This window comes from Amphiura filiformis, unplaced genomic scaffold (genome assembly GCF_039555335.1).
Source record: "Amphiura filiformis unplaced genomic scaffold, Afil_fr2py scaffold_319, whole genome shotgun sequence".
Classification (NCBI taxonomy): Eukaryota; Metazoa; Echinodermata; class Ophiuroidea; order Amphilepidida; family Amphiuridae; genus Amphiura; species Amphiura filiformis.
In genome coordinates, this window is record NW_027305783.1 from 1,598 (window position 1) to 15,127 (window position 13,530).

The 13,530-nt window shown below is 36.8% G+C and overlaps 1 protein-coding gene across 2 annotated transcripts; it reads left to right on the plus strand.

Annotated features, from left to right (window-relative positions):
* Window positions 1-396: 396 nt before the first annotated feature.
* LOC140145483 (uncharacterized) lies at window positions 397-11,330 on the plus strand. Of its 2 annotated transcripts, XM_072167195.1 has the most exons (4): window positions 397-674; window positions 6,925-7,038; window positions 7,860-10,423; window positions 10,465-11,330. In XM_072167195.1, the coding sequence occupies exons 1-3, from the start codon at window positions 535-537 to the stop codon at window positions 10,411-10,413; spliced, it is 2,808 nt and encodes a 935-aa protein (XP_072023296.1). In that variant the 5' UTR covers window positions 397-534; the 3' UTR covers window positions 10,414-10,423; window positions 10,465-11,330. The 2 variants fall into 2 exon arrangements, with proteins under 2 accessions (XP_072023296.1, XP_072023295.1); XM_072167194.1 differs by having other exon boundaries at window positions 7,860-11,330.
* Window positions 11,331-13,530: the final 2,200 nt, after the last annotated feature.

The window sequence follows — 13,530 nt, forward strand, 5'->3', positions numbered from 1 at the left end:
GCTACCTTTCTATTACAACAAGTCCGTTTGGCTGCTTTCCAGAATCTGTGATTTCAGAGTGATATACTGTACCATCAAGTACCATTGCATACAATAAAGGGTTTGGTCATTTGACTGTATTACTAAACTGCTGCGTGCGCATCAGTTGTGGTGTACGTCAGCTGTATTGACCCGTGACGTCACACTTCGTGGGCGGAAAAATAATAATACAGCACTTTAGGTCGCAGCGATGGATAACAATAGAGACAGCACGCATACAGTAAGGTTGACGGTGAGTAATTTACACAATGGGTTTTGTTGACCTTTTTCATATGCATGACGTGGCATATTAGTTATGACTGTATGGATTGTACAAGGAAGGAAGTTGAAACTATGATACCAATGAACTGACGTAACAGTACGTGTGGTACGTGTATGTGGCTCATGATCATGTTATATGTTTTATTGCAATCAATGTGTTCGCAGTACAGTGGTGTCAAACAAAGATTGTGTTCGTCATAAGCAAATTCGAAAGTGCATTACGTTAATTTCACCATGAATTCCGCTTCGTCGCAGGAACTCAAACAACCAGTGTTGTCAACCATAGAAGTGAAGGTACCACCCGCTACATGCGCTGGAACTTCTTCAATGTTGAAGACAAATCAAACCGTTCTCTTTGCTATTCCAGCACCAAGGTATGGGTCTTCAAATATGTGTCTACACCAGGCACATACAGAAACTCGTCAGTTATATTCATCCTTGCTGTTCAATAACTTGATAATTTTGGATTATTCTGAAATAAACATTTTGTTAATTGGACTTTGCTTTCTCATTTGACACCCTGTTCGTGAATAACGAACAAGAATTGAACAAGATATGCGCCTCCAAAGCCTCAAACCCCAAAATCAAAAGTTGCATTTTCAACGATTTTCAGGGAACGCATCGTTGTATTGCACACAAGCACCACGGGCCGATCAATAAAGCACACAGTGTAAACAGGCACAATTGAATCGTTAAAATTGCAACTTTTCATTTTGGGGTTTGAGAGTTTGGAGGCGCATATCTTCTTTCCTCAATTCTTGCTCAATGTTCACGAGCAGGGTGTCAAATGAGAAAGAAAAGTCCAATTAACGAAATGTATATTTCAGAATAATCCAACATTATCAAGTTATTGAACAGCAAGGATGAATATAACTGACGAGTTTCTTTTTGTGTCTGGTGTATTTCTTTAATGTAATACTACTTCCACCAGTTCTTAAACCGAACTCACGTCTTTTCCACGTCCTCGATGATTATGATTTACCTTTGGTTTTGGTTTAATTTTCACTGGCGGCAGTAGCGTAGTGGCTCTCATGCCGGGGAAAAGCATGAAGGAAAATAATTAGAGGGAACAGGAAAGAAAATAATAGGAAAAATTGTCTAAAGAAAAAAAGTGGCACGATAGCGCAGCGGTACAGGCTCGGCCTCGCAATCGGAGGATAGTGAGTTCGAGCCGGCGGTGTCATCGTGTTGTGCACTCGATCGGGCAAGGCGCTTTAGTCGCTTTACCTCACTTGTCTCTCTCTACCTAGGGGTGAAATGGTGGGAGATGTTATTAATACTGTCCATTGAGCGCTGCCCAAAGATATGAGCATTCCTTGGGTATTGTATGGCAGCTGATATAATTATTTTAACGATAGCGGGATAAGTGTAAACTTGATTTGATGCACGTGAAACATCTATTACAGGGTGTCCCAATAAAAACAGAACCCTCATTGCGCCCTCTTTTTCTCCTATTTTTAAAAAAATGATCAAATGTATTTTGGTATGTAAAGAAAGCAATATTCGTTAGCTTTAATAAACCGAAAGAAATATGTCAATCAGCTCACAACTTTTGAAGATATGCTCTTTTAAAGAAATGTACCCGTTTTGACTCTGTCCACGGAGGTGGTGTGGCTACTTCAAAGATTGAAATGAAGTACACGTACCATGCATGAATATCAAGCATTCCTCAATGATAGCATCATAATGAACTTTGTTTAGGGAATGGGTTTTACCGGTGGGCAGGTGGGCTATGGATTGTTTTAAGTGTCATTAACTTGTTGGCAAAATGGATGTGGGATGGGACTCATCTCTTTCTATACTTGCAATTAAACTTATTTTTTCTTTTTATCTATGCCTTTTTGTTTTACTATGTTTCTTTCTTTGTTGTTCCTTGCTTTCTTTTAATACAACATGTCATTTTCTCTTTTTTGGGATAAAAGGTAGTCTGAAAAGGGCTGTTTGCTATGTCCTTGGTACTTCTGAAGTGAGTTTACTATGCTGCTTTGCCCTCTACCTGGTTGCCTCACGAATACAGGTTTCAGCTCTGGTCCTCATTGCATCAATTGCATTGCGTACCCTTGTAACTTGCGAATGCAGCAGTAATACGGTTGCAAAGATGTTGGAGGGTAGCTGGTGATCCTCGCTCATAGTGAATGCGTTCCAAATACTATTAAATGCTATCATATGTCCATGTCATTAACCGCGTGTTTCGTTTGATGTAGCCAAACCTCATCCGTCTGCAAATTGAAAAACTGGTACATTTCTTAAAGAGGGTATATCTTCAAAAGTTGTGAGCTGATTAAAATAATAATTGTTTTAGTTTATTAAAGCTATCGATTCAAGGTTTCGGAACATATAAAAATACATTTGATCATCTTTTCAGAAATAGGAGAAAAAAGGGCGCAATGAGGATTCTGTTTTTATTGGGACACCCTGTATTATTATTTGTTATTTAAAAAGGAAGCAAATGAAAAGGAGACTGTTGTTTTTATCAACAGGCTCATTTTATAACATTATTTTTCCATTTTATGGCAAAAACTGTACGTAACACTTCATTTTATCAATTTAATTATTATCGATTGATGAATTTTTATTTATTCATTTTATTGATTTTATATTCTTATATTGTTTATTTATTTACTTTTTTTTACTTTTTATTTGTTATAATAATGTGGGGCCATGATGGATTTGGGGTGTTAATTAAGAAATAAAGGGTAATGCATTATCCTTTACACGAAAATAATGTGTCCGAGGCAGTTAAAACGTAAATAATGGGTGGGCGCAGCCGAACCCATTATTTAAACGTTTTTACTGCCGAGTAGTGCAATTTAAAGAGAAAATATCACATTTTTGCACAAATATTTCAAGTTGTTTACCTCAAGGGGGAGCGCCTACGCGTAGCCAAAGCGTAAGGGATAGCGAGTATTGCAGAACGTGTAACCAAGCGTAATGCTTTGCGTAGAATGCGTAACGACGCTAATATACTGCATCGCGCTTTACTGTGCGCTGTGATGCGAGTTGAACATAAAGTTCGTTGCCCTGGCCACTTTATTGCTAATTAATGGTCTTTCACGTGACGCGTTTCAACAAATCACAGTGCGCGATTTTGAATAATGGGTCGTGGGGGTAATAGAATTCCTTATAAAATATTTGTATTTTTATATTATTATATAACATATATGTTTACTTTGTGCGATTTATAACACCCACATAAGGCCCATGGTAAAGAAGGTGAGACAAATTACTGAGAGAAGTACGAGAATAAAATGAAAAGAAAACGGACGAATATACAATGTGAAAAGCTCGATTATCGTGCCAATAGCAAATAATCGATATTTATCAATTATTGAGTTCCGACTTACAAAATTAAGTGAGACTTCTCTGTCGAATGACATGATATTATTAATGAAAGTGTATTTTTATTCTGGTACATTAAAGCCATATTATAACATTGTACTTCACTGAATTGTTAAAATTCCTTTTTTACACGATTAAGTTGTACTTTATTAAACCAATATACCCTGCAAAAATCAAGACTCTAGGTGCTGTAGTTTTGTCAAAATCTGAGATTTTGAATAAAACGCCGGAACCGGCGCTTTATTATTACGATGGAATTATTAGTCGAACGCATACACGATGTTCATAACACACAGTACGTACACGGCGTGCGGGACGGTGATATACACAACAAAGGATCGTACCACAACATGACCGAAGGAGTGGTACGTATTGGCGACATGTGCGCTGGTAGTAAATTCCAATTTTCTTTGCTTTGCCGTAGTTGTTCGGCTCAAAAATAAAAGGGGATATATCGGACAGTGTTATAATATGGCTTTAAGTAGAATGTGTAGTTGACTACAATTTATTAGCTATCCAAAAACAAACATAATAAACTTGATAAATATAATGGTTTCAATTGAAGTGGATCAATAATAAGGAAGTGTGATCGTATTTTAACATAGGGAAATGAAAACCATTATATCCACCTAATACCAATGTATCCACCTATAACAATGTTTAGTGAGCAAAGTTCATATTTTGGAAGTTCACGGCCATGAGTTTTATTCCCTACTACCCTCTGTGAGCATGCAGAGAGTGCAATTTACCGCTCATGGTGTGCATTGAACCATAGACCGTGAAGACATGTATATGTTATGTTAGAGCATTGCTTGTACTGCGAAATCTTATCTATAGTTTGCAACGACAAATGCAATGAGTTTCTATTATGAGCTCCGCTTGAACATGCGACAGTCCATGCATGTGGCATGCTAGCGGTATGCATTTGTAAGCACATAAAAGCTAGTACCAGCTTGTCTGTATATGCGATGCGATGCGCACATTTCTTAAATGAACTTCTAAATAAAATATTACAAAAAAGTAAGTAATTAAGGTATCGGATCAGCGACGTTTCTACATATTTATTGTGGGACCTTAGCACATCAGACACATTGAATTGCATTTTTAAAACAAGGAATGTCCTTCTGATATCAAATAATTTGGATTTTTTGAAATTCGCTATATAATACAGATTTTATGGCAAGTGATTAAAAATTAATAATTTTTTAAAAATTCAACAGTCCTCGAAGTAAATTGTATAAATCTAATGATATGTACTTTAAATCTAATGATATCTACTTTTAAGTGTGTGTAGCTGAGATATAAAGCCGAAAATCAATTGAAAATGTTGCCCTTCATATTGAAGATTTTTCCCAATTGTCGAATCCAATTTCACGCATCCCTACACCTCAATGGCAGCCATAGCTGGGTCCCCGTCGGGTATATCCCTCTTAAAATATGAAGTGATGCGTCCTTGGCGAGGATTTTAAACTGCATTTCATCACCCGTGTTGAAAAATGAAAGTTTACAACACAATACAACATAACATCGATTTTTAAGCGGCTTTAATCCACCCAATTGGACAGTCACAACACCGGTTTGGCGCGCCGGGGACCCAGTCATAGTCGACTAAATTCTTTTTTTTTTCAGGAAACCCAGTTTAGTTTTGGTTAAATAGGTAATGGGAGCTATGCATCTTGCACGCACAACAACAAACAAATACAATGGGGGACGCTTGCTCGGTACAAGAAGAAACTGAATGTGATTAATGGGAAAAAATACAGTTTACCAACCCAAAGTGTTACGATTAAACAAGACAGAAAAATAAACACAAATCCCGACCGGCACCGAAACAAACTTGATAAAAAGCAAGGACAAAAATGTGCCGGCACGGGATTCGAACTTTCGACCTCCCGGTCTCTAGACGGACGCTCTATATATTTGGCTACCAGCTCCTACTGATAAACATTGGTAAAAACTGGCTCTAATGTAAGCAGTCGAGGTATACAATACACAAAATTAAAGTTTACGCAAGTACACAAGTACAGGAAATCATTACTGATGCTTAATAGTTTCCCAAGCATAATACAAGTAAAGTAGGTAAATATGGGGCTACGCGTTCTGCACAAGAACAAATCAACACAATGGGGAACGATTGCTCGCTACAAAAAAGAAACTGGATATGAATAATAAGAAATGGTATCTACTATATACTTGCCATAATGCTCAACCGTGGGAACGAATTTTATTTCGTAGCTGCCGTGATCACTTGGACGCGCCGTTCAATTTCCAACACGTCTCATTTAAAACGGTTATGGTGATTCTCGTCCAGTAATAATTAAATTTGGAATATATTTAAGGTTTGTTTTGTGGGGTTCACCCCAACGATTTTAGCTTATATTAAAAGCACATTTATTTTTTCAATGCACCACACTTGACAATAAATGAACAAAAAAAACAAAAAAACAATTGATCACCAAATTTACGAAATGAAGATCTTTAATAAACATATCAAAAGAAATAAGTCCCCCTCTGAACATGTCGTCATAACATTGTAAGGTTTCGTTTTGTACCAATAAAACTAACTTTAAAATAATTATATGACTGTTTACTAAGTGCTGTGTGAAAATGAGAGATTTCCATGACTTACATACATCTCATCACTAACCAATCGACGATCCATACTTTATCCATCCCACTGACACCCTCTCCCTTATCCTGCAACACTCTCCCTTTCCTCTCCGATCATAGGGGCAGGTTAATATTATTTCGATATATTTATTTTTGGTGCTACATGTATCTCAATGTATATCAATAATCCCATTGTTGAAGAGGGTGATAAGCTTCTACCTACCGAGGTCTATAGAGTTCTTAAATAGCTCTAGTCTTTGTTTGCTAAATCCTGTTCAAACGGTGGGTTACAAAGCATTGTATTTTATCGAGGTATGTATAACCAACAATTAAAAAAAGGAGAGAACATACCTGAACCTCGTTGACTTGGGGATGATTTGAAATGACAGCCAATTATGACTGTTTGATATTTATTACCAGCAATGTGGGAAAAGAGACACATGTAGAACCGAAAAAGGTACCATTTTGTTGAAGGAGCAAAGTTCAACAAACCATAACCCCGCTTCTGGATATCGTTTGAAGTCAAATGATATACCATTTTAAAGCTTATGATATATAGTTTTCTAAACATGAAATAAAACAAAATTGATAAGGCGGAATTTACGGCTCATTCGTGGCGTACGGTCACATATGGCATTGGTTTGTGACTAAACATGATTTATTTTCTGTCATCAGATCGATGGGGAATGGAATGCTGTGCATGTGTCGTAAGATTTTCTGGACGAATGATAATCTGGTGCATTGTGCGTACATCCCTGTCTCAAAAGAAGAGGCAACGCAGTTATTAAGGTAATAATGTGTCTAATATCTAGTGAGCCTACAAGTCCAATTTGTTTTAGTCAACATGTTGTTTATTTTAATGAACGTCGTGTCACAGTACAGATTTTAAGATAATTCAGTACCTCAAGTTGTGAAAAGTTATTTTGGACGGAAATAAAGTAAACAAACAAAATTTTCGTAAAGATGTTAAACTCTGTTCAGAAAGATGCACATCTTTGAGACTCCACGCAATGAGTAGACAAACATCGGAATAACCTAGAAGTGAAATCTACGGCTCCTCTTTAAAATTTACCCTACCTGCCCAGAATGGCCAATAGAGACGTATTTGCCGTAAAATTTAATCAAGCGAAACGAGCCGGAAAATTTTTTATGATAATAAAAAATAATAATTGTGTGTTATTATTTGATCCTTAAAATACACATTCGTCATCTTTATAGAGAATATTTCGCCCGTGCTTTTGTGAACCATTATGATATGAGGATGTTAAAACTAAGACTGTATAGACCTCGAGAATAAAACATCATCTTCAGTTTTTTACCAAAAAGGTTTCGTCTCTTTATGTATTGTATTTTCTCGCACCAATAGTTCTCGCGGGAATAGTTAACTACTTCATCTATTATACAGGAAGAATAAACTACCAATTATATTTATCCTAAACAAAGACAGATATGTCATAATTAGAACCAGCAGCACAATAGCTGTATCTATAGCTCGGATTGAATTCCACATTCTTTGAAATTAGACGAATAGTTATATTTTCTCAAACTCTGATGTAGAATACTTCATCTATTATATCTTTAAGCTTATCATACAATTAATTCTGTTTCAGTGGTCCGAGTTCAATCAATGTACTTCAGAATTCAGGCTCCCAGCTTCTAACTGTGTCTTCTACCGGTGCGATCATCGGAATACAACAAACAGTTGGAATCATCAAGACGAAAACACCAGTACTGGTTACACAGAAGATCGAAAGAGAGACGACACCCCTTGATGGAATCAAGATGCCTTGTGCAGTGCCACACACAGCGTCAATTCCTGATCAGGCTGTGAAAGTCTCGTCCAATTCACCCACCTTGCGGCATTCAACAACAACTCCAAAGAAAATCACGCCAACTTCTACTGCGACGTGTGACATTCCAATGTCTCCAAAGATCAGTGCAGTATATTCCCTTGCCGAGCATAGCGCACGATCAGCCTCAACTGGTACAACATTGGTTTCTTCCAACAAATACGCATTTGCCATTGCACATCCACAGGAAACCCCTGTTGATATCAAATCTGGGAACGTTATAATGGAAAGAGTCGCAAGGACGCTTACAGAACGCGTTAACGACAAAACTGATCCATCGGTATTAAAGAGCCTTCCGAATGATGAAGCACTTCAAACAAACCCAAAAGGTCATAGCAGCATAGCTTCTGTGAAGAAGAATACACTTAGCGAACAAGGGAAAGATCTGAAAAAGCACAACACAGAAGGTACACACACAAGGTCATCCAATAGTATGTCCAAGGATTCAACAAATAAAGAACTAGGTGAAGCAGTGCCGAAGCCTTATGCAAAAAACTATATAAGGGAATCTGCAAAGACTTCTGCTGATGTAATACCATTGGATTTGACAAAAAAGGTTCTCAGCAATAGACGTTCTGCACAAAATGTAACAGATAATAGAACATATAATCAAACAGCCCAAAAGGCGATTAACAAACAATCCAAGATAATAAGAAGTAAACAATCAATCGCAGTACCGTTACGAGAAGAAACACCATTGGATTTGTCAAATAGAGTTACTAGTACTTTGACTAGCAAGACTTTTTCGGTATCATCAGGTAATCGAACATATCCATCAGTAAAGCAATCTGTCAATGATTCGGCCGTAGACTTAACTTTGAAATGCAAAACTCATAATCCGGTGGAAGAGAGTGTGGAGAAGAAGGTGAAAGCCCCTTATAAGAAGAGGAAAGTAATCACATCCCACGCAATCCCAAATAAACAGAAATCAGTTGCCGTAGTTCGACCAATTGAAGTAGCTAATGAGTCGGCAGTATCTGAACACATAAAAGGTGACACCCGTATCCAGATAGAAAAGAACAAAGAGCAGAGAGTAAATGGAATAAAGAGGAAGAGTGACGATTCTACCATTATTCCAAACAAAAAGAGAAAGGTTACTGCAAGTAAAAAATCTCTCAAAGTGCAGTTTTCCTGGGACAAAAAATCAAAAGATGACGGAAATAACAAGAGCGTGAAGAAGCAGGCAATGTCACAAACTTCAAATGAAGTACAATCAGGAACGTTTCAACAACATGACAAATTCAACTCGGAGACCAAAACAGCAACACCGCAAGGTGTCTCTCCAAGTGCAGAACAATCAGTTAATACGTATTTGTACTCTCCAGAAGGGAAGAAGATTGAACACAAAATGTGGATAATTGACGGCAAAATACCACTTCTTTGTCTGACGAAATTGGACGGAAAAGCTATAAGAGAACTAGGTGGTAACGTCTCTTGTGATATGCTTGTGGAAGATTCGGTAACTAAGACAACACTATCAAAGACTAAAGTGACTTCTAAAGAAGGGAAGAAGAAGAAGAAGAAAAAGAAGAAGAAAAATGATATCGAGAAGAGGATGACAAAACTAGGCAAAGAGGACAAGAAAAAGAAGTCATCAAAGAAAGAGACCAAGAAAACGAAGAAAATAAGAAAACTGAACAAGAAAAAGAAGAAGTCAAGGAAAGACGTCGAGAAAAGGAAGAAAAGTGGAAAAGTGAGCAAGGAAAAGAAAAAGTCAAGGAAAGATGTCGAGAAAAAGGAGAGAATTGGAAAAGAGACCAAGAATAAGAAGATTTGTAAAAAGGCCGCAAAAGAGAAGACGAAAACAGAAACAGCATTCATGAAACTGAATAAAACAGGGAACGACACCAAGAAAGACAAGTTTGTATCACATGCGGCTGAAACTGTAGCAGATTTAAAACTTAAAAAGAAGCAACCAGCGAACCAGGCGAAGGAAAGACACACTATTAAGTCGTTTGAAGGACTAAACAAAGAAGAAAATGAAATGCGCGCCAAGGGTCCAAATGCATTTGATATTACTGAACACGAAAGTTGCAAACCAAAAACAACTGAAAAACTGACGCTGAAAATGGATACTACGAAGACTCCACAAGCGGCAACAAATGAGACGCTGCCATTAAGTAACGAGAAGACTGACAATACGGAGAAATCAGAAAAAGAAGAGGGAAATGACATTTATAATCTGCCACACGTAATGAGTATAGAAGCATTCACCCACCTCCCTGATATTGATCACATTCCTACAACTAATAAAGTGGCTTATTTGAAGGAGATGTTGAAGGTGCAGAGGTCAGCGATGGGCATACACGTATAAATCACAGCCGGTACCGAGAACTAAAATTATTAATGATCATTCCATGCTAAGTCACTTTGTACACAAGTTGCACATAATGCAGTTAAAGGGCAGGTCTATTGCATAAACAACATATCATTGGCAAGCTAATATTTTGAGGACAATGAAAATGACACTTTTTTTGAGAAAATAAGACCTTTAAAATTGATATTCAGGAAAAACCAACTTAAGCGATGAGTTCCTTCGAACGAGACAGATTTGACCTAGAAAAAGGTTGACGTCATGAAATGACCGTGTCTGCTCTGCGAGAAGGGACTATAAACATTCTCAATACACAGAACGTATATACTGTTAATGTTCACAGAAAAAAACTCTGAATTAAGTATTACAAATTTAATGGTTTTTAAACATATGGATAAAATCAGCCGCTTCTTTTTTATATATTAGTAAATTGTGATATTACAATTCATTATGTATATCAATATCATGAGAAATATTTGGGCTAAAAAATAAAATAAATTAATTTGAGCTTAGAATTTCAGCGTGATCAATCTGAGACTAGCATATAGACCGTGTTAAGTCCACAAACTCATGTATCTGATTTCCCTGTGCGATATTGCAGTGCTATAGTTATTTTAGTTTCAGTTGGATGAAATATTACAAAGCAAACGCATAGTAACAATACTGGGTGAGGCTTTCTTTACGAAATGAGAACAATAGTCTGCATATTGTTATGCAGCATTGTTATGGTAAATAATAGTACAACTCATTGTTGCTAATGTCAAACTTGTCACACAAGTAAATGAGAGCATGATATAGTGTCCGCTTCATTTACATACGTCATAGCCCGCTGCCTTGAAAATTAATTTCGCTTCAAACGGGGGAAGAACACGTACGAGCCCGAACTTTACCCACACAATTTCTCTTTTTTCAGGAGAAATACGCATAAAAAAATTGCAACGAGTGTCATCTTGTAATGTAATAATTATATTCTCTTCGAATAGAGATAAACTTGTTTTTGCAATAGACCTGCCCTTTAACAAAATTATTGTCAATTAACATTTTGCACATACGCTAACGTGAAGGCGATGTTCAAAGTCATTCACGTAGCAAGACTTGTATCATTGACATTTGAGAAATATCACCAACATCGAAAAAATGTAGTGTTACATCCGGCATTGACATTGCGGCTTCAAAATCAATTTCGATGTAGTGCGCCATCCGTTGACGAATTTCAATTTCTAAAGTTTTATCATGCGTGATGGCGTTTCCTCAAAGAATGCGAGGGCAACAATGAACGATGAATGGCGTTGTCTACCAGTACACAGAAGTATACACAGAAGCACGTATTTTTAGTTCTAATATTTATCTCTATTCACCCCTTGCATGGTTCCGCCATGTTGGGTAGAACCTCAAACTGGCAGCAGACATAAAAAGAAGAAATATGTAACTTTACTGTAAGTTACATAGCTATTGTATATATAAGGCACAACATTTTTGGTCCTATAGCACTATCTGTGCCCGAAGAGGTACCGATGGCACTTTTTATCGTACCCTGAATATGTGTACAGTGCATTTGTTTTTTTATTTAAATGAAAAACAATAACACTATGCCACTCTTAATTATTATGCTTGATACAATTTATTATATATCTCCAGGGAGCGATGTTAAGGATCATCGGTACCTAACCGGGCGCGGGCACCGATAGTTCTATAGGACCAAATTGAATGTGGTGCCTAACTGATTCAATTCCCTTTCATGTGTGTTGCCAGTTCTAGGCTCTACCCAACACTTGAGGACCATGCAAGGAGCGAATTGACATTAACACGAGATTTTTAGCTTATTCATTGTAGGAGTTAGGTAGTACATCAGTAAACATTATATGTGACGTGTCATGTCAAAAGGAGACACTTTTGGGCATGTTATCAATTTTGAGGTTTTTACATATCTTAGATATAGAGATATTTTGCTCCATAATGCCGTTTTCCCCAATGAAATCAGACATTCCTAAGCGAAGATATTGAGTTCGTAAGTTATGGTATTATAAAATGGGAAATTGAGATATCGGCCTTTAAAAATATTATTGACAGTGTTGAGAGTAGGAATTACCTTGAAAAATGTCTCAAAACATAGAAGATGTCAGTTATATTCCGGTCTGAAACTATCAGACAATAATTTAAACATTATTAACATCACAAATTCGCAACAACCCCAAATTGTGAAAAAATCACCCCAGGCAGATTTTTGGCTATTTCTCCATTTACGATCCTGCCCAAAAGTGTCTCCTTTTGACATGACACGTCACATATGCAATAAAACATTTATAGATGACAAGAACATATTCTTCGGAGAGGCATGTGAAACCAACTTAAAACAAAAGCCATTTCTTAAAGACACTAAAACTAAAATTCCAAACATGGTAGTCGATAGATAGAGAATTTTGTTCTGTGTATTTTGATACCTCATTCGGTACGATACGACTTTATTTACATAATATATAGTAATTTGAATATAGTAATTTGAACACAACCGATTAATCGGCAGTTCTTGGAGAAAATCGTGTCGCATACATTCAATTATAATTTTCACGAATGCTTTAACTTCAATTGTTAATTTCTTTTGTATAATCAAACAACCAGACTACACTCAGAAAAATGGCATTGTTTTTTAGTCTTGCATTAATTCCTTTTATAAACCACGGCAGGTTGTTTGAGGGATTTGTGGTCAAACCACTGTGTCGCAGGTGAAACATTTTTATATTTAATGTTGCTCATCCTTAACCAGACGTGCATTGATTTGGAACATGGCTCGTATTTTAAATGGCATGGTCTACTTGGAGTTTTTAAAAATACCATCGTTTCGTGAAAGCTACGATGTTGTTAACACGGCTTTAGTGGTTGCAAACACTAAAATTGAACCAAAGTGTCCTTAAATATACGGTTAATATGATAGTAATGTTTTCGGGTCCACATGATTTATGTATTCCTAGGAAATTCGAAGGTTCAGACCGTATGGTTAAGAAATGTAACATACGTTACCATAAAGTGCAGGATTAAAACAAAAAAGTGACTTTAAACTGTTGAGCAAATTATAGCCGCAGTTGTACTTGATAAACTTTATTAATAATATTTCATTAA